General features: G+C 39.5%; 4 protein-coding genes across 9 annotated transcripts; 2 read left to right on the top strand and 2 right to left on the bottom strand.

The window, feature by feature from the left end:
* Positions 1-123: 123 nt before the first annotated feature.
* LOC114869905 (ribonucleoside-diphosphate reductase large subunit-like) lies at positions 124-5,042 on the bottom strand. The gene is made up of 19 exons (XM_029174458.3): positions 4,853-5,042; positions 4,136-4,224; positions 3,849-4,026; positions 3,541-3,641; positions 3,400-3,459; positions 3,278-3,317; positions 3,028-3,190; positions 2,796-2,937; positions 2,631-2,714; positions 2,378-2,539; positions 2,154-2,233; positions 1,872-2,073; positions 1,637-1,786; positions 1,318-1,539; positions 1,161-1,237; positions 931-1,066; positions 749-844; positions 479-667; positions 124-389 (listed from the first exon to the last, which is right to left on the bottom strand). The coding sequence occupies exons 1-19, from the start codon at positions 4,869-4,871 to the stop codon at positions 198-200; spliced, it is 2,382 nt and encodes a 793-aa protein (XP_029030291.1). The 5' UTR covers positions 4,872-5,042; the 3' UTR covers positions 124-197.
* Positions 5,043-5,130: 88 nt separating this feature from the next.
* Positions 5,131-11,765, top strand: rnf121 (ring finger protein 121). 2 transcript variants are annotated; one of them, XM_029172941.1, is made up of 10 exons: positions 5,131-5,214; positions 5,703-5,876; positions 6,838-6,875; positions 7,082-7,223; positions 7,442-7,596; positions 7,711-7,818; positions 8,766-8,886; positions 8,971-9,104; positions 10,018-10,119; positions 10,547-11,765. In XM_029172941.1, the coding sequence occupies exons 2-10, from the start codon at positions 5,799-5,801 to the stop codon at positions 10,665-10,667; spliced, it is 999 nt and encodes a 332-aa protein (XP_029028774.1). In that variant the 5' UTR covers positions 5,131-5,214; positions 5,703-5,798; the 3' UTR covers positions 10,668-11,765. The 2 variants fall into 2 exon arrangements, with proteins under 2 accessions (XP_029028774.1, XP_055370495.1); XM_055514520.1 differs by lacking the exon at positions 5,131-5,214 and having other exon boundaries at positions 5,631-5,876.
* A 55-nt stretch (positions 11,766-11,820) lies between these two features.
* On the top strand, positions 11,821-13,098 carry LOC114869092 (interleukin-1 receptor accessory protein-like). 3 transcript variants are annotated; one of them, XM_029172945.2, is made up of 5 exons: positions 11,821-12,005; positions 12,077-12,118; positions 12,202-12,264; positions 12,373-12,502; positions 12,669-13,097. In XM_029172945.2, the coding sequence occupies exons 1-5, from the start codon at positions 11,954-11,956 to the stop codon at positions 12,862-12,864; spliced, it is 483 nt and encodes a 160-aa protein (XP_029028778.1). In that variant the 5' UTR covers positions 11,821-11,953; the 3' UTR covers positions 12,865-13,097. The 3 variants fall into 3 exon arrangements, with proteins under 3 accessions (XP_029028778.1, XP_055370496.1, XP_029028779.1); XM_055514521.1 differs by having other exon boundaries at positions 12,614-12,808; XM_029172946.2 differs by lacking the exon at positions 12,077-12,118 and having other exon boundaries at positions 12,669-13,098.
* Positions 13,099-13,213: 115 nt separating this feature from the next.
* LOC114869088 (NLR family CARD domain-containing protein 3-like) lies at positions 13,214-18,174 on the bottom strand. Of its 3 annotated transcripts, none has more exons than XM_029172935.3 (7): positions 18,101-18,174; positions 17,204-17,422; positions 16,286-16,384; positions 16,015-16,092; positions 15,807-15,915; positions 15,481-15,721; positions 13,214-15,392 (listed from the first exon to the last, which is right to left on the bottom strand). In XM_029172935.3, exons 2-7 carry the CDS (start codon positions 17,398-17,400, stop codon positions 13,792-13,794), a joined length of 2,325 nt encoding a protein of 774 aa, XP_029028768.1. In that variant the 5' UTR covers positions 17,401-17,422; positions 18,101-18,174; the 3' UTR covers positions 13,214-13,791. The 3 variants fall into 3 exon arrangements, with proteins under 3 accessions (XP_029028768.1, XP_055370491.1, XP_029028769.1); XM_055514516.1 differs by lacking the exon at positions 18,101-18,174 and adding an exon at positions 17,810-18,077; XM_029172936.3 differs by lacking the exon at positions 18,101-18,174 and adding an exon at positions 17,653-17,790.
* Positions 18,175-18,256: the final 82 nt, after the last annotated feature.

Raw genomic sequence — 18,256 nt, 5'->3', positions numbered from 1 at the left:
CGCCCTGTACATTCTATACAAACATGCAATAACATAAATTTAATGCTGGCATTCTGGTAAACATTAAATACAAACTGCAAGGATTCGTAAATTGTGCGATCTGATACAACAGATATGTATAAAAAAACAGAAGTTTCAAATATATATCTTGAAAAAAATGTGAATATAGAAACATCTTTTGTAAAGGAACACTTTCCTTAGGAGCCACACATTAGACAATCATCTTTATTTGCTAGTGAACACACCATGGCAGCCATGTTGTGCTCCTTGGTCTCCTCCTCCACGCTCTTCACTGACTGGGCCTCCTTTAGTTTCTCCTTGTTCAGGGTGAACTGAATGGGGTTGGCAGCAGGCTTCGTCCGCAGGTAGTACATGCCAGTTTTCAGGCCCTGCACACAAAGATTGAATGCTTTATGGATGTTTTATTGTACTATGATGCCACAAGGATCAAACCTCCAACCCCTCAGTCTTCACTTACCAACTTCCAGCCATAGAAATGCATGCTGGTCAGTTTGCCATAGTTTGGCTCAGCAATGTGGATGTTAAGGGACTGGCTCTGGTCAATATAAGCACCGCGGTCTGCCGCCATCTTGAGCACGGTCTTCTGGGAGATTTCCCACACTGTTTTATAGAGCTGCTTTAGGTCCTCGGGGATCTCTTCAATATCCTGTAGAGAAAAGGAACAAAAAAGACACTGTGAGCCTGAATAACTTAATGAGAGGAGCTGTTGTTAAGTGTCACCCGTTACCTGGATGGAGCCATTCTGAGCAATCAGCTGGTTCTTCATGTCATCATTCCACAGACCTCTTTCTGTGAGGTCTTTCAGCAGGTGGGGATTCACAATCTTTAAGGGAGGCACAAAATACAGTTAGGTTCCCTCCATGACAGGACAGCTTTAGAGACCCCAAGTCAAATGCACTCCGTGCTGACCTGAAACTCCCCAGAGAGCACCCTGCGCGTGTAGATGTTGCTGGTGTATGGCTCGATAGACTCGTTGTTGCCTAGAATCTGGGCCGTGGAAGCTGTGGGCATGGGGGCCAGGAGCAGACTGTTCCTCACACCGTGCCTGGGAACACGCAGAGGTTGAGAAGGGGGCAATGAGCTACATCACCACAGTGGAGAAATAGCAAAATCAAGAGAAAACTCTGAAGATGACTCACTTTGCTATTCTCTCCTTCAGAGCTTCCCAGTCCCACAAATCGGTTGGCGTTTTTCCCCACATGTCATACTGAAGAATCTAGAGAAGAAATTCCATTAGGATCTAAGCCAACCTGCCTATTTTATTCCAGGATGTGCTTGAGACACTAAAATACTCACCCCCTTGCTGACAGGGGAGCCGGCGTAGGTCTCATAGGCACCAAGCTCTTCTGCGAGCTCACAGCTTGCCTCCAGGGCCGAATAGTAAATAGTCTCAAAGATCTGAATGTTGAGCAACTGGGCCTCTGGGCTTTCAAATGGATACCGCATGAGGATGAAGGCATCAGCCAGACCCTGCACGCCGATTCCAACCGGCCTGTGACGCTTGTTGGAGTTCTCAGCCTGTAAAGCACCACAGAGGATAGGCGCCATTAAATAACCCCGATCACACAGGTTAAGAAGCATGGTCGAGTGAGAGACACCAGATGAGAAGACATACCTCAGGTACTGGGTAGTAGTTGATATCAATGATTTTGTTGAGGTTCCTTACAATGACTTTGGTGACAGATGCTAGCTTTTTGAAATCATAGGTCCGTTCTGGACTAACGTACATGTTGAGGGCAATGGATGCCAGGTTACAAACTGCAACCTGAAGAAACAGGATAAAGGCTCACAACTGTTCTGACATGTTCTTGGTATAATAACAGGAGCAAATACTGCTTTCACCCCCTCACCTCATCTTTGCTCGTGTACTCCACGATCTCTGTGCACAGGTTGCTGGATTTGATGGTGCCCAGATTCTGCTGGTTGCTCTTCCTGTTGCAGGCGTCCTTGTAGAGCATGTATGGTGTCCCAGTTTCTGTCTGAGACTCAATGACCGCGTACCACAGCTGCTGAGCCTTCACCACACGCTTGGCCCTGCCTTCCTTCTCATATCTGAGGACAAAGAGGATTCGTTTGACCAGTCAGCAGAGAAATGAGCCGTTTGTTAAGAATGAGGAAAGGCTGATCCTAACCGGGTATACAGCTCTTCAAACTCCTCTCCCCAGCACTCTTCCAACCCAGGACATTCACTGGGGCACATCAGAGACCAGTCCTGCAGGAACAACAAAGGAACAATATAAAAATTTGTGCCTAAAGTACTCAGATGTCTGGGCCTGATTCTCCCAAAACTGAGTCCGATGTGAAAATGCCTGCAGAATGAAACCAACACTAAGCTAACTGACTGCATTATCCACACCTCATTGCTTTCCACACGTTTCATGAAGAGGTCTGGAATCCACAGGGCGAAGAACAGGTCTCTGGCCCGTTGCTCCTCTTTACCCGTGTTCTTCTTTAACTCCAAGAAGTCAAACACGTCAAAATGCCACGGCTCCAAGTACACAGCAAAAGCTCCAGGCCTCTGAAACCAAATACAGGGTCAGAGTGTATACGCTTAATAACAATGTCCACAATGACCGTACTGGGTGCGTTTTGTAAATCCGGGTCTTTACCTTGTTGCCACCCTGGTCAACATAACGCGCCGTGTTGTTGTACACACGAAGCATAGGAACCAGGCCATTGGACGTTCCGTTTGTCTGAAACACATTAACTGCTTTGAGTACATAATATGAACATGATGTGAATAAAAGCTCCACCATCTGCTTGTTTTAACTCACCCCAGCGATGTAGCTGCCTGTTGCTCTGATACAGCTGACTGCTATTCCAATGCCTCCAGCTGATTTGGAGACAAGGGCACACTGCTTCAGCGTGTCATAAATACCATCAATGCTGTCGTCCTTCATGGAGAGCAAGAAGCAACTACAGAAATCCAAACAAATTCATTTAGAATGCAATTTTGAGTAGAATGTAAGCAGAGACTACAAGTGCCAATCATTTTGTAGTCCTCACCTGGACAGCTGTGGTCTGTTGGTGCCTGCATTGAACAGAGTGGGTGAGGCATGGGTGAACCACTTCTCGGAAAGCAGGTTGTAGGTTTCAATGGCTGCATCAATGTCCCCTTCATGAATTCCAACAGCCACTCTCATGAGCATGTGCTGGGGTCGCTCAGCAACTACACAAATACAGGTTAATTAGAATAGAAAACAGATAATACTTAATTAAAAAAAAAAAAATTATTCCTCAGAAAATATACCCTTACCTTTGCCATTTATCTTCAGCAAATATGACCGCTCAAGAGTCTGTTAGAGCAAAAAGAGCATGATTTATCCTCAGTCTCACAGTGAGCTGTCATAATTCTGAGTCCTTAAGCCGTATTATTACCTTGAACCCAAAGAAATTGTAAGAGAAGTCTCTGTCATAAATGATGGCTGAGTTCAGGCGCTGCAAAGAACATAGGACATTACGTTTAGCGAAAATAAAAGCTATTAAAAGCTAAGAAAAATGTTATTAAAGATCACGCACATCCTTGTTTTCAAGGATGATGTCTAATGTTTCCTTGGAGATCATGGGAGAATGGCGCCTACTTAATGGGTTGACATAGCTGTACAGGTCCTCCATTACATCTGTAAGAATGCAAAAAAAAATAAAAATGTGTACAGTGTTTAATCATTATACTCTGTTTAACTTATCTAAAACAAAGACCACACCCTCCAACATACCCTGATCACTGTCAGACACTGTACTAAGCTTTACTGATAGCACACACAGTTCTGTGTAATCCTTTGCACTTTATACTTGTAGTGTAATATTTATAAATGCATTTTACTCACCACTGAACACTTTCTTGGTCTCCTTGTGCAGGTTAGAAACAGCAATTCGTGCAGCCAGGACTGCATAATCTGGATGTTTAGTGGTTAAAGTCGCAGCTGTTTCTGCTGCAAGGGTGTCCAGCTCCACAGTGGTGACACCGCTGTACAGACCCTGGATCACCTTCATCGTGATCTGAGTCTGAGTGAAAAACACAGGCGAAGGGTTCGGAAATGACCCGTGAGTATTTGCGAACACTGTTGCTCTGCAAAACGTTTGTAATGGCGACACTGTGGCGGTTTTAACTTACAGGGTCCACAAAGTCTGAATTGAGTCCATAGCAAAGCTTCTGGATGCGAGAGGTGATCTTATCAAAACTAACTGCTTCCTTGCGTCCATCTGAAAAACAACAACAGGATTTTTCTTAATTTTAAAGTAAATTAATTAAGTCTGAGTGCCCAGAAAGCAATGCTGTCAGCTGTTGATGTATTCCTGAACACCTGTTAGACCAGTTACACACGACAAAAGGACGCTACTTTTGTATTACTACTTGGCGCCATTACATTTGGGTGCTGTACTTGTCTAATAACTGTCAATAATTGGTCTCCTCTGAAACATTACATATAAACATTAAATCGTGAACATTCAAAATGTTAGTGTGCAAATTACCGCGAATAATGCACGGAACAATAAACAATCGCGTTTCAAGTCTCATCACTGACATTTTAATTTGAGTTAAATCTAAAACACATGCTACTTGCATGCACACAAACCGCAGTCAACACAGTGCGAACTGAAAAGGTTAATCACTTTTAGTGTGCTACTTCAGTCAAGCCTTTGTTTGGTGTTTCGAGGATTTACACGTTGCACAAATAAACATAAATCACATGTTAATAAGCCCCAAAAAGCTTGAGCAAGTTTTTATTTCTGGTGTTTTGTCAAACATGGCTCAATTAAATTTTAAGGGTTTTCCAGGTTTGCATAGTTTTGTTTAATAATTTACAGCATTAAAATTACTCTACTGTACCTCGCTTAATGACGTGCATGTTGCCAACAAAGCTGCTTTCCTCGGAGCGTATTTGCTGAAATTGTCCACTGAGTTAAAATAAAAAAAATAAATGTCGTCCAAAACTGTTACTGCAGGTTACAGCTGCAAGAACAATCAGCTCACACAGTTGAAACTTAAACTGAGAGAGCGCCAATAATCAACAGACCACAAACGCTGCTTTGTGACATCGGCTCGACCAACCAGAGACGACTCGGGCAGACTTTTAAGCCAATCACCATGTATTATCTTAGTCGTGTCATAACTTCCGGTCTGCCTCTCCAGGCGAAATGTGGCGGGACGTTTGGAAACAACAGCTCAATTTTAGTAGCAGTATCTTACTGGTCTGTGCTATTTCTTTGACGTTATACGTAACGTAGTTATATAAATGTGTCTCTATGAGTTGAGTCGAGTGCTAATTGCAGATGCATTGAGTGCATTTCCCTACATAAACAAACGCAGGGGTACAGTAAACAAGCAAGCCTACATAACTTCTGAAATATAAACAAACTTGATTTGAAAAATGTTAAGCTAAGCAGTAGTATACAAAACTGTGTTAAAATTACGTGTTTTAACAATAGATATTTATAGTAATTTGGGTGAACAATAGCATTAAAATAGTGTGGTGTAAAATGAGACTACAGATTAGATTAGTCCCTGATACAAAATACAATGAAAAACAATGCAAACTATTATCCTTATAGTATATGGTGAAATACTAAATCGAACGCGTAAATGGATATTTATACACTGCTGTAGTAATAGAGGCAGCACATACAGACAGAAACAGGTGTTCTGTTTGACCTACATTTTTTGGCACTTTATTTTGAAGAAAACAAGCCGTGACCGGTGACTTAGACCGGATGTGGCCGTTGTAAGTTTGTTGCTAATGCTAATGGACCCGGAACGGTAAAGAAGCACTCCGAAGATGGCCGGGGTGTTTGAGGTGGAAGTTGATGGTGTAGAGCACGACCATGGACTGGAGCATCACGATCAGCCGAACCAGGTAAGACTAACGTGCTACAGCTATTTATTACAAAATATAAAGCATTTGGAGGCTAGCCTACTTGGACCACAATCTGTCAACCATGAACTAGCTAGTACTCGGGTTTAGCTCTACTGTAGAGAGCCGCCCGCTGTTTGTTCATGTTAACCTGCTGATCCATGGTATTTACACTAAACGTGAATGGTTGTGCTTTGTTTCACATAGACAAAAGTGCACGCTAAAACGCCCTGAGAGCACATTAAGAATGCTAAGCTAACTACCCGGCTAACGTTTCAATCCTTTAGTGGTTGTAGTTAGTTATGTCGGCCTTTCGCTAACAGGTCTGTAGCTGTGTGTTTTGTTATTTTATTAAGCGTGTTTGTAGAGTTTTTATATTCTCATGAAAATTGCTTTAAAATTTGTGATTACTTGACTGTGTAAAGATGATGTGGCTCATCGGGTCAAAGGTCACGCATAGTCTTGTTTTTTTTAATCGGCGTCAAGCTGTAAAAGCAACCAAATCACTTCCTGTGGGATTTCAGTTTATGGTACAACAAGCCTAGATGATGTCAGAGCATTAGCTCACGCTACACTACAAAGTGAACTGAAAGCCACAACTTGAGCTGTTATGCTGTTCATTAGATCCACGTGTTTATGGTGTGAAATTAAAGCTGTAAATGAATAATGTCACCTGTTAGCAGTTGTGCCCTGTGTCTTTCAGTATGTGACACGTACACAGCTTATACTTTGATGGACTGGTAGCTACTCCCAATGTATTGTTGTGTTTTTTCAATTATATCAGTGTGGTGACTCACTGTAACCAGGGCACATAGCAGAGCTCATAAATAGGGTGTGTACCCATCCTCTACCAGTTTATTTATTGTCCTTACTAGTAGATTTTAAGATCTTTTAATTTTTATTTTTTGCCGCTTAATTGTTGAAAAGTATTATTATTTTGTCTTTACTGTTTTTTTTCCTTTAGTTCGATGTGTCCAAGCTTTCACCAGAGGAGAAGTGGAGGTCAGTGATTATAATTTAGTTTTGGAACACGTATAGCCTTTTTTAGTTCAGGATTATTTTTTTACCTCCTGTCTGTTCACCAAAAATACACAATGAGATGTTTGTAATGAAAAAAATGTACGGATTCTAATTGAGAGATTGGATTTGTTAACAAAGAATAACAGTGTAGTTCCTACAGTTTAACTAGTTATCATCTTCTTCTGCAGGGTGGAGCACGCTAGAATGCACGCTAAACATAAAGGCCATGAGGCCATGCATGCTGAGATGGTGCTGATCCTTATAGTCACCCTGGTTGTTGCACAGCTAGTCCTTGTGCAGTGGAAACAAAGACATCCAAAGTCATATAATGTAAGTCACAAAAGACACACCGACGTAATGCATTTAAACTCTGTATACCCTTATGTCATGATGGAATAAATTGTGCAGTATTTTCCATCCTGTCTCACACAATCTAAATGTGGAATTTTGTCAGTAGTGTCTGTTTTATGTCTACACATTTATTGATGGTTCTAATAATTAATATCTAATGTAAATGCATCTAACGTAACCACTCTGCTTTTTTGCAGTTGGTGACCCTCTTCCAGATGTGGGTAGTTCCTCTCTACTTTACTACCAAACTTCACTGGTGGAGGTTCCTGACCTCATGGTTTATCTTCTCTATCATCACCGCGTATATCTCCTACCGTGCCACTCGCAAGCCACTGGCCTGCACCACACCAAGGTACAACCATTGTTTACAATTTACCAATGCCTGTAAACAAAGATCATGCACAGTTTAATCCTTAACTGTAGTGTGGATAACCTATTCTTAAATACTCCTGTTTATCTACTGTAGGTTGGTGTACAAGTGGTTTCTCCTCCTTTACAAGATCAGTTATGCCACTGGAATAGTTGGCTACAGTGTCGTCATGTTCACACTTTTTGGTATTAACCTAATATTCAGGTATGTATAGTGAAATGAGTTTGTTCCTGGTCTTGATCCTACTTGTAGCACACAACATCCACTAGGTGATGTTGTTTTTCTAACTCTCTCATGCCCAACATCCATTATTTACCTGAATCTCAATAGTGCTCGTCCTTTTTCTGTATCAAACTTAAGTTATTATTACTGTATGGTTGAATTTGTAACAAGGATAACTGTTTTATGCATCTGTTTTGAAGAGATGTTGGGATAGAAAATTGTAAAACAATTGATAAAATAGTCTTTTGTAAGACTTCTTTGTAAATTAAACCTTTTTTAGGTTTCAGTCTTTTGGTCTCACAAAATGAGATGATAGGAAATAATCAATAATTGGATGGCAATAACTTTAGGTCACTTTGGTTTAAACACTAATAATTGATGCATCATGCATAATTGTGATCAAATTAATCATTTACTGGCTATTGCCAGTATACAGTTAGTATATGGTTTATATTGATAATCAGTAGTCATCTTCCTTGTTTGGGCTATTGTTTCTTGTTTAGCCAGTCTGAAAATTATGCAGGTTCTAATGGAGTTGAAGACCTGAAGATGTTACTCATACACACAAAGTTTACTTATGACCGTTAACGTGGCTCACAGTTTGCCTTGTCGGAGGACTGTTTATTTACAGTCTAGGGGGAAGCTACCTGAGAACTTTGTCGGTGTCCTTCCTTAATTATAGGCCACAACAAATTTATAACTTCCTTACAACACCTTACTAACTGCATTTTAGGCACAGCCATTGGCCTAATTTCCCAAGTGTTCAGTAATTATCAAAATACAATGTATGTACAGGTAATGTTTGCATAGCTGGATATGTTTAAAAAACATATAAGCTTTTCCTATTAGTCCCAAAGCCTAAACCAAAATTGACATTGAACAGTGCTGCAGTCAGAGCCATGATTTCATTCAGTGCCTTCTCTGTGTAGGATAAAGCCGGAGGATGCAATGGACTTCGGTGTCTCCCTGCTGTTCTATGGTCTGTACTATGGGGTACTAGGACGGGACTTTGCAGAGATGTGTGCAGACTTCATGGCTTCAACTGTTGGGGTAAAGTAGACCCACTGTGGAAGGTAATGGTTATAAAATCAAATACATGTGACATTTTTCTTGTCCTGTTTTTTTGTCTTTTAGTATTACAGTGCATCCGGCATGCCAACCAAGCACCTCTCTGATAATATCTGTGCTGTGTGTGGTCAGCCTATCCTCGTGGACGTCAGTGAGGAGGGAATTATTGAGAATACATACAGATTATCCTGCAACCATGTGTATCCTTCTGGTGAAATATGATTTTGTCATGGTGGACAATAGTACAAAACTTGTACCGGTAGTCATGGGCTTGTGCCAGGACTGCGTCAATCTTAACAGGCCAAAGGGAACTCCGCTAGCTTGACCTTTCTGAGTTGTATTACTTCCCCCACGATTATGTTTGTCTGCTTATACTAGGTAAAGGTCATGTCTGTTATATTATCTAGAGTGACATAAATTTAAAATTTCCAGATTTACTGTTTTATTTTTTTATGTCTAATTATTACTTTATGACTTTAGATTATTATAATTGGAATATTCTGTTAATTTCAGTTGTAATTTGTAAACATATTTACAAAAGTAAACAGACAACTTTGTACACTTTGTACAATTAAACAAGTATAATTTTCCTGTTGTGGGAACAAATGGGTAATGAAATCCTTAGTATTAATTAGTATTCACATTAATTTTCACAGGTTTAATTTCAAATTGGTCATTTGAGTTGTTTACCCAGCGATTTACAATCAGCAGCAGAAAATTACAAATGTAATATAAGTTAAAGATATTTTTCTACCTATAAAACCTGTCATTTGTATAGAGACCACTTCACTAATACTACATCCATTTTGGCTTTAACAGGCCTTGAATTCATGATGACAAAGGTTTACCAGTCACTAGTCATCACATGATTAACACACCCCTATCATCTAAAATGGGGCCACTATCATCTCATGATCAGTTATATTTAGCTTAAATTTGCATACACCCCCTTTTCTGCTTGATATTTTGTAATTCTGACAGATTCATACACAATGTGTACAAATATTAAATGCTTTTATTTTCTTATTGTGACTATTGTGAGTAAGACATCTTAAGTCTCTGTTTTAACTGCTTCTCATGAACTTCTTTATGAAGCCTTAACTACGTATCCAGTTTCCATGAATTCTGCATCAGAGGATGGTGTATTGTCGGAAAGAAGCAGATGTGCCCATACTGCAAAGAGAAGGTGGATTTGAAGAGGATGTTTAGTAACCCGTATCCTTTCTAGCCTCTAATCCTCACATATGAGCTTAACTGTTTTTCTTTGTAAATCTGTTTAAATCATAGGTAGAATAATAAATAACATTTATATACAGTTTGTGTAGAGTAGGCAAACAAGTGGAAGTTACAAAGTAATTTTCAGCTTTGACCAGTCATAACATGTTACAATTGTTTAGGAACCCCGTGGGTCATGAAATTACTCAAAGGGTTTCTTTCAGTTCACCATAACGTTTGCTGTGTGAATTTTTTTTATTGTAGTTCCTGTTTTTTATGTGGGATGAATCATTATTTCCAGGCAATACCACACAACAAATCCTATTACTCATGCTGATTAGTTAGTGGGGGTTCACATTGGAACCTCCTGTTAAGACACACCCTTCTTTTTTGCTAATAAAGACTTTTATCCTTGACCAACCTCTAGCTGGGAGCGGCCACATGTCATGTATGGACAACTTTTAGATTGGCTTCGGTACTTGGTGGCCTGGCAGCCAGTTATTATTGGATTTGTGCAAGGTATCAACTATATCCTGGGTCTGGAGTGATCTGGAACTGTGTCACTGGAAATGGACACACTAGCCATATGGAGAAGATATGCAGAGGCTCAAAAGACTGAGGGCCTAACAACTCAAACAACTCTACTTTTTGTCCATATTTATAGGCACATATTGTCTGTATTTACGGTTTATTTGAGTTTTATTAGTAATCTAAATTTTTTTGTCAATTTCCCAGGATTCACACTGTATTAATTGGTTTGTGCATTTTATGGTCTAGTAAAGTGGTTCTCAAAGCCATTAGAGGGGACTAATTTATGTCTTAAGTGTTAGCTAATACTTATTTTTAGGGATCTTACTAGAAATTTTCATCGTCATGTAAATCACAAGCGTAATAAACTCCATAAAAATCAAAACAAACCATCTCCCCTTTGTTCTAGAAAGGAATGAAACCAAATCTACAGATCTGCATTGGAAATGTGTCATTGACTGAGACCTGCTTGTCATTAATCATATTGTGTGTGTAAGTCATACATCATGTGAGGCCTTGTCGTCATGGAGAAACGAAGTATTCCTTGCACAGTACTTCTTAAAATAGGACTGTTTTAGTTACTGCAGCTTCCCTTGTACAATATCTGGCTCTGTTGAATTGTTTTGGCTTCACCAGTGTTTTTTACTACCTTCTTTGAAATACTCAGGTTTAGAAAAACAACATATACAGTCCGTTAAACTCCCTCTTCCATGCTGCGAGTCCTACTAGTTAAATTTTATTACTCTCCATTATATTAAAGTGGCCACAGAATGTTTTACCACATGAAACAAAAATTTATCTGCATGATTAGCATACATGGTTTCATAATTCAATTAACATTTATTTTAAAAAATTGTTTACTGTTCAAGCTACAGTAGTTATATCTGAAAACACGAGGATGAAAAGCTTCCTAGAATGATCCTTCAACACACTGGGAGTTTAGATGGTACCAATTTTACTTTAAATGTGATCCAGCTCCCATTTACTTGGCCTCTCAGGTCGCTGTAAGGTAAAGGCTGGTTATGGTTTTACAGGCACTGTTCAGTACCATCAGGACTGTACAAAAGGCTAACACAAACTGTCAATGTTTAATGACTTAATAAATGTTTCATGGTTTAGTGGTTGTCCAAGAATCCTTTGGCTCAGCTCAATGTTTAATAGTGACATTATGTTTCATTCACTGAAATCACACGACTGGGGCTATTTATTTCATGTAACCTTAGAAAACTTCCCATTGTACACACATGTGTAGGCGTAGGGAAGTCACCAGGGGTTTGTGTATATATAGTTCCCAAACAGCAGTTAGATGCCAAATCCATCTTGTGACATCACTATGAGGCTGTCATCTGCTGTCAAAGGTAGTATATAATACTTAAGACTTCATGTTACTGTATTATAGGGTTGGTTCATGTATTGTATTTTACAACAGCTTTGGCATCGGTGTATTTGCTGCTTACAGATGGACTGTCTGGTACAGTATATTTTACAGGTTATAAAGTAGTATTTAATTTAAAAAAAATGATACATTTATATTCAACAAAATTCATTTGTCAGGTTCCCATGGTGGATCTCCAGAGATCATTGGGCCACGCCATGTCCACATGCATGCATGTCTAGGTAATACCACTGCATTTATGTGTTGTCTAATATTTAATGTTTACAGGACCTTTCTTTTCAAAAGCTGTTTATGAACATGTGTTGAAGCGGTGTTTGGTCGCCTTGCAGGTAAGCCGCTCATTCTTCACTGCGATGCAGTAACAAATTCTGAAGATGGTGTCACACTTATTTACTGGCTTGTCAATAATGAGTTCCCTGAGAACGTACCCTACAATGACACACTAGTTGAACCAGAGGAGTAAGTACTCAACACATCAGATATTTGAATAGATCAATCCATGCATAATTTGTTAGGCATAAATCTTGAGTTTGCATTATTCTTTAACTAGATTACTCTTTTTTTACAAAGCATTGAAGATAAATCATTAACACACCCTGTACCTGTGCTGTGATGACCATTTTAGAACAACTTTGGAGAATGGTGCAATCCTACAGAGGACTTTGCTGTTGAAGAATGTCACATCAGAGGACCTCAAGTCCAGTTACACCTGTGTTGTGACAAATGCTTTTGGAATGGCCAGGAAGCACATGAAACTGTCAGAAGCCAGAAATCTGAAAAATCCAGACTGCAAATCACGAAAAAGAAAACGCAGATTGTAAGACTTGTTTTCTATATAAGTTCTAGAGTCATGAAGTTTTTCCATTTAAAAATGAAATGAAATAACATATTAACTGACAATAAATATTCTTCCCTGCTACCCTAACACTGTTAATAATGCATTGTAGCTTATTAAAGAAAACTGTTTACAGTACATAGAACTCAATGCATTCTTTAATGTAGAAATCTGTCTTTTCTGGCGACAATATTTACCATGTGTACTTACTATACATTATTGAACCATAAAAGTTTAGCTCATAATGAGTCATTTAATCAAATCAATCAATCTACTACTTTACTCACTAACACAAGTAATTGAACACACAGGTGGAACTGGACATGATGCTGATGCTTCCTATAGTTCAGTTATTTAATTAGTTTAGATGAACTGGCAGAACGCATTCCATAAAGGTCAGTGATGCGAGGGAAGTGATACGGACTACAAACACTGTAAGCAGTTCCTTTATATATTATTATTATATACCAAAATATTCATCTAAGCAGCCTTCCTCATGCACTGTGGTGAACGTGGAAACACAAAATCAAAAATAATCAAAATAATTTTTTATATAAAAGTAGAGTAATTTCCCATAACAGTTTACTTTAAAAAACTGAATGCTTAAAACACAGCAGTAGTAACAATATTAGTAACAATATTAGTAATTAATACATTTTACATTTCCAATACCAGGAACATTTGGTTAATGTGTATTATAAGAAGGCACATACAAATTGAAACACACTCAGGCATACATTTGTTTAAAAGATTCTGTTACCACAGTTCATGTTCATCAATGTACCTAGAAGCGATCATGTTTGACTTATTATTATGCTTAAACATCGAACCATTAGTGTAAATAATGGTTAAATTAAATGTTGCTAGAACAGGCAGTTTTGGTGCCCAATGTGAGTCTTGACATATACGTTGATCATGAGGATGCTGCCTGTGATGATGGCAAACCTAGCTCCTCCAAACAGTGCCGCAAATTGTCATTCCTACCGGGATGCAAATTTTCCCTCAACTTCTTCTTAATGAGGGCAGCAGCATCTTCGACGAATGTTGGCCACTTTACAGGTGACGTGCAGAACGGCTGGAGAAGTTCCACGTTAGGCTTAATAGCCATCCCAAAGAGGAAACGCAGAAACATGTCTAGTCTGCCATCCTCAAACGTCAGGCTTTTGTCCACGGCGCTCTTGTACAGCTCCATGTAGTCGGTTCCCTTCCCCAACATTACCTTCAAATTAATTTTCCGCTGCTGGTCAAAAAGGTTCTTTGTCTGATTTGTGAAGGAGAGAAATGCATAAAGAGCAGCCAGGTACTCCTGCATGGTTGGGTGGATAAAGCTCAAGACTTTCTCCTGATACAAGACATATGGCTTTGTTGTGTAATGTATGCACAGGCCACTGTGCAACACTGCCTCCTCCTCACTGACTCCTGACTCCTTCCAGTCAGTCTTGGTTATCTTGAAGTTGCATTGTTCCAGCATAGAGAGGGCCAACTTTCCAAGTTTGATGAGGAAGTCTCTTTCGTTTTCTGGGCTAGTATCTGGAACTCTGAATTTGCGTCGCTGGCGTATGAGCAAAAGCAGCAGCTTTGTGTACATGTAGGTGATGCTCCTTGGCAGCTCTGCCTGAGTTCCCTTTTCTCTGAATATTGCCTGGCATTCATCAGCAACCAGTGAGCAGAACAAGGGCAGGTGGCACATAATGCGCAAGGTTTTAGAAGAGTTGATGTACTCAATCACTCTGGCTGCTTGATCTGGGTCCTTAAATTTCCTCTGGAAGTAGTCTTCCTTGTCAGGGTCATGAAAACCACGTAGCTCTATCTCATCACAATGTGTGTCCCAAGGAACGTAGCGTTTTACTTGTGACCGAGTAGTGACAATGAATAGGCCGCGATAGAGCAGTCTCCCTCTGAGGAGGTTGACCACTATGACATTCAGGTGGCTGACATGTACGGGGTTACTGAGCAGCTCAGCGTTGTCCATGTCAATCTTTTCCGGATACTCATCAAGACCATCAAATATAAACATTATTTTACAGTCTTCAGATCGAAAATCTTCCTCCTTCAGTTTTATTGTTGGTGGGTAGAGCTTTTGTATTATGTCCAATAGTGAAACCTGCAAACCCTCGAACTGTTTGAGTTCTCTGAATGGCAAAGGAAACAGAAAACCTACATGCTTGTGGGCCCGCTCTTCTATCCAGTCGAGGATTATCTTTCTGACAACCATAGATTTCCCTGATCCTGGCGCTCCAATGATTAGCATGAACCTAACATTTAATTTCTGCATCAGTTCAGGATTCAAAATATCCTTGGTAGGTATTTCCTTCCCCGGATCTCGATTGGTGCTCAGCTTGTCTATGGTCATGATTTCATGGTCAATATTTGGACCATTGTTACATGTCGAAGTTATGTAAGGTTTTGTAAAGACATCATCAAAAGGCCTCTTCTCTCCCTGTGCAGAAAAATCCTCATCTACTTCACTGTATTTCTCTTTTAGAATCTCACATAAACCATGGCGGACTTCATCTGAAAAAAAGGACATTGTTTCTGAATAGGTTTCAACGCAAAAACAGAAGTAGTACATAATATACTATATATCAATATAAGAACTTACTTCTGAAGCACGAAATCTGCATATAGTCGACCATCTTTTTCAGACCCATCTCCAGAAGAAGGTTTCTGGTAATTTGCAAAGACATTTCAAGGTTGTAACACTCAAGCAACCGGTCCACAAGGTCCAGCATGTCCATGCCTTGGGGAGAAGTGATGAATGCCTGGGGGTAGCGCTTCCACAGCATCGTCTTAAATGTGTTAAGATCTCCTTCTGTCAGCTTCTTAAGTGTATTACAGATAACCTGTTTCCAAAACATGGATGACTTTCAATTATTAGGTTATTGTGAACCAGAAGGTGTTTTGAAAGTGTGATGAACACAAACTGACCTTGAAGGTGAATGCCACTGTCACAGAAGGGTGCCTAAACTCACTTATGTCTTCCAATACCTCTGGTGACTCAGAAGGTTCTGACACCACTTCCTCTTCACTTTTAACCCTGGTTGGGTGACAGTAGAGGTATATACAGATTAAAACATATTTATCAAAGCAATGTAATATGTAGAAAATACACTAACACGTAGCTATTTGTCAATACTTAGGTATTCTTATTTCACAATCATCACTGTCCAAGGTGTAGCAACTTGAAAATGAACCACTTCTTTCAAACTGAACCCTAAAGTCGAGGAAAAGACAATAATATATTAAAAAATGTTACCATGAAATGCTAATACACTTCTCCATGGACACACTGACAGTAACAACAAAGTACAGTATAATGTTGCCTCTCATGTTTAATGTGTCTATAATGTAGTGCATGCATAGATTTACAGACTTAGGGTTTTGCCAAATAATTTGTCTTTTCGTACCTTGTTGGCAAACTGTCCATTTCCATTTTATCTGTGTCCTGCTCACTTGACATTGAGCTGTAGCTCAGAGCTGGAGACAAGGCCTGGTCAATGTTATGCCTGAGAAGATGCATGACAGTCAGTTTGTTAATTCATGACATGTAAACACTTCCGCTTGGTATTTAAGCTTTGCCAAGTCAGATAGTTACTTGCAATACAGTCAAAAGAAATACTTCAGGTGGCAGATGTGCAATATACAACATAATGTCAATCAGTCAAGCACCTTCAAAAGTATCATGTTGGAGTACATGCCAAATTTCTTGCAAGTCAACAAAAAACGCAGTTAACACTACTACTTCAAAGGAAACTTGTAAACTTCATGTTCAGGTGCTATATTATTAGTGCTTTGCTTTGTTTACAAAACCAGTCTTGGTCAACAGCTGATGATGGAAAGGCATCTGTACTTATGTTTTCTCTTTCATTTAGTTTTTTTTTGTGTGTGAAACTGGAAAGGTGACTTGGTGTACAGCAACAAAGAACAAAAAAAAAGAACAACCCTGGACCAGGCACTAAAACCATGTAAGTCAGTGAAAAGTTGACAAAGACAAGTATTCAGATTATTCTTCCTGCCTCATTTATATGTTTGTGCTTAATGTAATTTTGTTCCTAAAACTAAGAGAGGAAAAAACTAATTTAATTTAATAATGTGAATGAAGATGTTCTTCATTCAGTTCCAGTAGAGGACACTAGTGAGCTACCATAACGCCATCCTGTTAGATACAGAATAATAGAAGTATAGGTATATGTGTGACAAAGATTCTTTGGACTGCACCTACATTTATTTTTCCTGCCAGCCATTAAAGCCAGACAAATGTTGGGAATGTAAAACCATATTCCCACCTCTATATACTAATGTTTACAAATGAGGAAAACGTGTACCAGTGGCTTGTATCCATTGGAGTTGGTCCCAGGTCCAGAGAAGGTCTTCTCTCAGGGATGTAGTAGAGGTCATCATCATCATCATCACCACCATCATTTTCTCCGTCATTAGAGATAGGCTCTCCTCGTCCAGATGCTGCTTCTCCAAGTGAAGCGCTATTTGGAGGTGTGACTTCCGTTTCAGTGACGTCCATCATCTCACAGAGGGTCAGCCAACAACTAACAGGAAAAACACAAGCAGTAATCACTTTCTGTCTTCCATGGTCGTTCTCCTGTACCCGCAGAACTAAAATAACACGTGAGCAGTCAAAGTCCTCTTTGTGTAGAACAGGAAACTTTACACCAAACCAGATTTACAGGTTTCCACATCTGTGGAATTTTGTTTTAACTTCATACAGTTATAAACCAATATTAAAAACCCCATCAGCAGACTGACAAAAACAACGTACTGTGCGTAGTTTCCCTCCTCTTCTTAATCTGAATGTGTTCACCTAAACGTGTAGTGAGCACATCCACCTGAAACTGTTCAGCTGTTCTTGGCGACAGTGTCTGTCTGACCACAGCCTGCTACACGCCTCTCTCCACACGCACTTAAAGTATACTTACTGCTATTGTAGTATGGTATTACTGGTATTGTAGTATGGTATTTTTGGAATTGTAGTATGGTGTTTCAAAGTATTTTATGATCCTCCAAGAGGCGGCTGACATTAGCTTTGCTAGTTTAACTATACTTAGCTTCGAACTTACAACGTGGGATAAACACACTGTAGCTGAAAGGCTCAAACCTAAATACTGCCAGTATGTTCTACGCACAATTAAATAAAAAACTGTTTTCGTAGTAGACATTTAATAATGCTATTACGCTTTCCTTTATGACATTAGTAAACGCGACCCTACCTTCCATATAGCCGATGTCAGGAAGTCAAAGCTTCTTCTTCTATCAGATGGAAAATGTAAGTAGCGAGTTCTGACCCCTATTGGCCAGAGGAGGGAAATACACGTTAGAGGCCACAGTTCTATTTAACAGAACAGTTTTATTCTTGCCTATTTTTA

The sequence above is a fragment of the Betta splendens genome, chromosome 14 (genome assembly GCF_900634795.4).
Source record: "Betta splendens chromosome 14, fBetSpl5.4, whole genome shotgun sequence".
NCBI lineage: Eukaryota > Metazoa > Chordata > Actinopteri > Anabantiformes > Osphronemidae > Betta > Betta splendens.
This window is presented reverse-complemented; position numbering and strand designations above follow the sequence as displayed.

Coding starts and splice junctions, on each gene's coding strand:
- LOC114869905 (XM_029174458.3), bottom strand. Junction 3,318..3,399: donor ACAATTTCTTTGGGTTCAAG/GTAATAATACGG, acceptor TTGCTCTAACAG/ACTCTTGAGCGGTCATATTT. Junction 1,787..1,871: donor AGTACACGAGCAAAGATGAG/GTGAGGGGGTGA, acceptor CTGTTTCTTCAG/GTTGCAGTTTGTAACCTGGC.
- rnf121 (XM_029172941.1), top strand. CDS start 5,799: ATGGCCGGGGTGTTTGAGGTGGAAGTTGATGGTGTAGAGCACGACCAT. Junction 6,876..7,081: donor TCACCAGAGGAGAAGTGGAG/GTCAGTGATTAT, acceptor CTTCTTCTGCAG/GGTGGAGCACGCTAGAATGC. Junction 10,120..10,546: donor AAGAGGATGTTTAGTAACCC/GTATCCTTTCTA, acceptor ACCAACCTCTAG/CTGGGAGCGGCCACATGTCA.
- LOC114869088 (XM_029172935.3), bottom strand. CDS start 17,400: ATGATGGACGTCACTGAAACGGAAGTCACACCTCCAAATAGCGCTTCA. Junction 15,722..15,806: donor CAGTGGCATTCACCTTCAAG/GTCAGTTTGTGT, acceptor TTTTGGAAACAG/GTTATCTGTAATACACTTAA. Junction 15,393..15,480: donor GCAGATTTCGTGCTTCAGAA/GTAAGTTCTTAT, acceptor CCTTTTTTTCAG/ATGAAGTCCGCCATGGTTTA.
- LOC114869092 (XM_029172945.2), top strand. CDS start 11,954: ATGCCAAATCCATCTTGTGACATCACTATGAGGCTGTCATCTGCTGTC. Junction 12,265..12,372: donor CCACATGCATGCATGTCTAG/GTAATACCACTG, acceptor GTCGCCTTGCAG/GTAAGCCGCTCATTCTTCAC. Junction 12,503..12,668: donor ACACTAGTTGAACCAGAGGA/GTAAGTACTCAA, acceptor TGACCATTTTAG/AACAACTTTGGAGAATGGTG.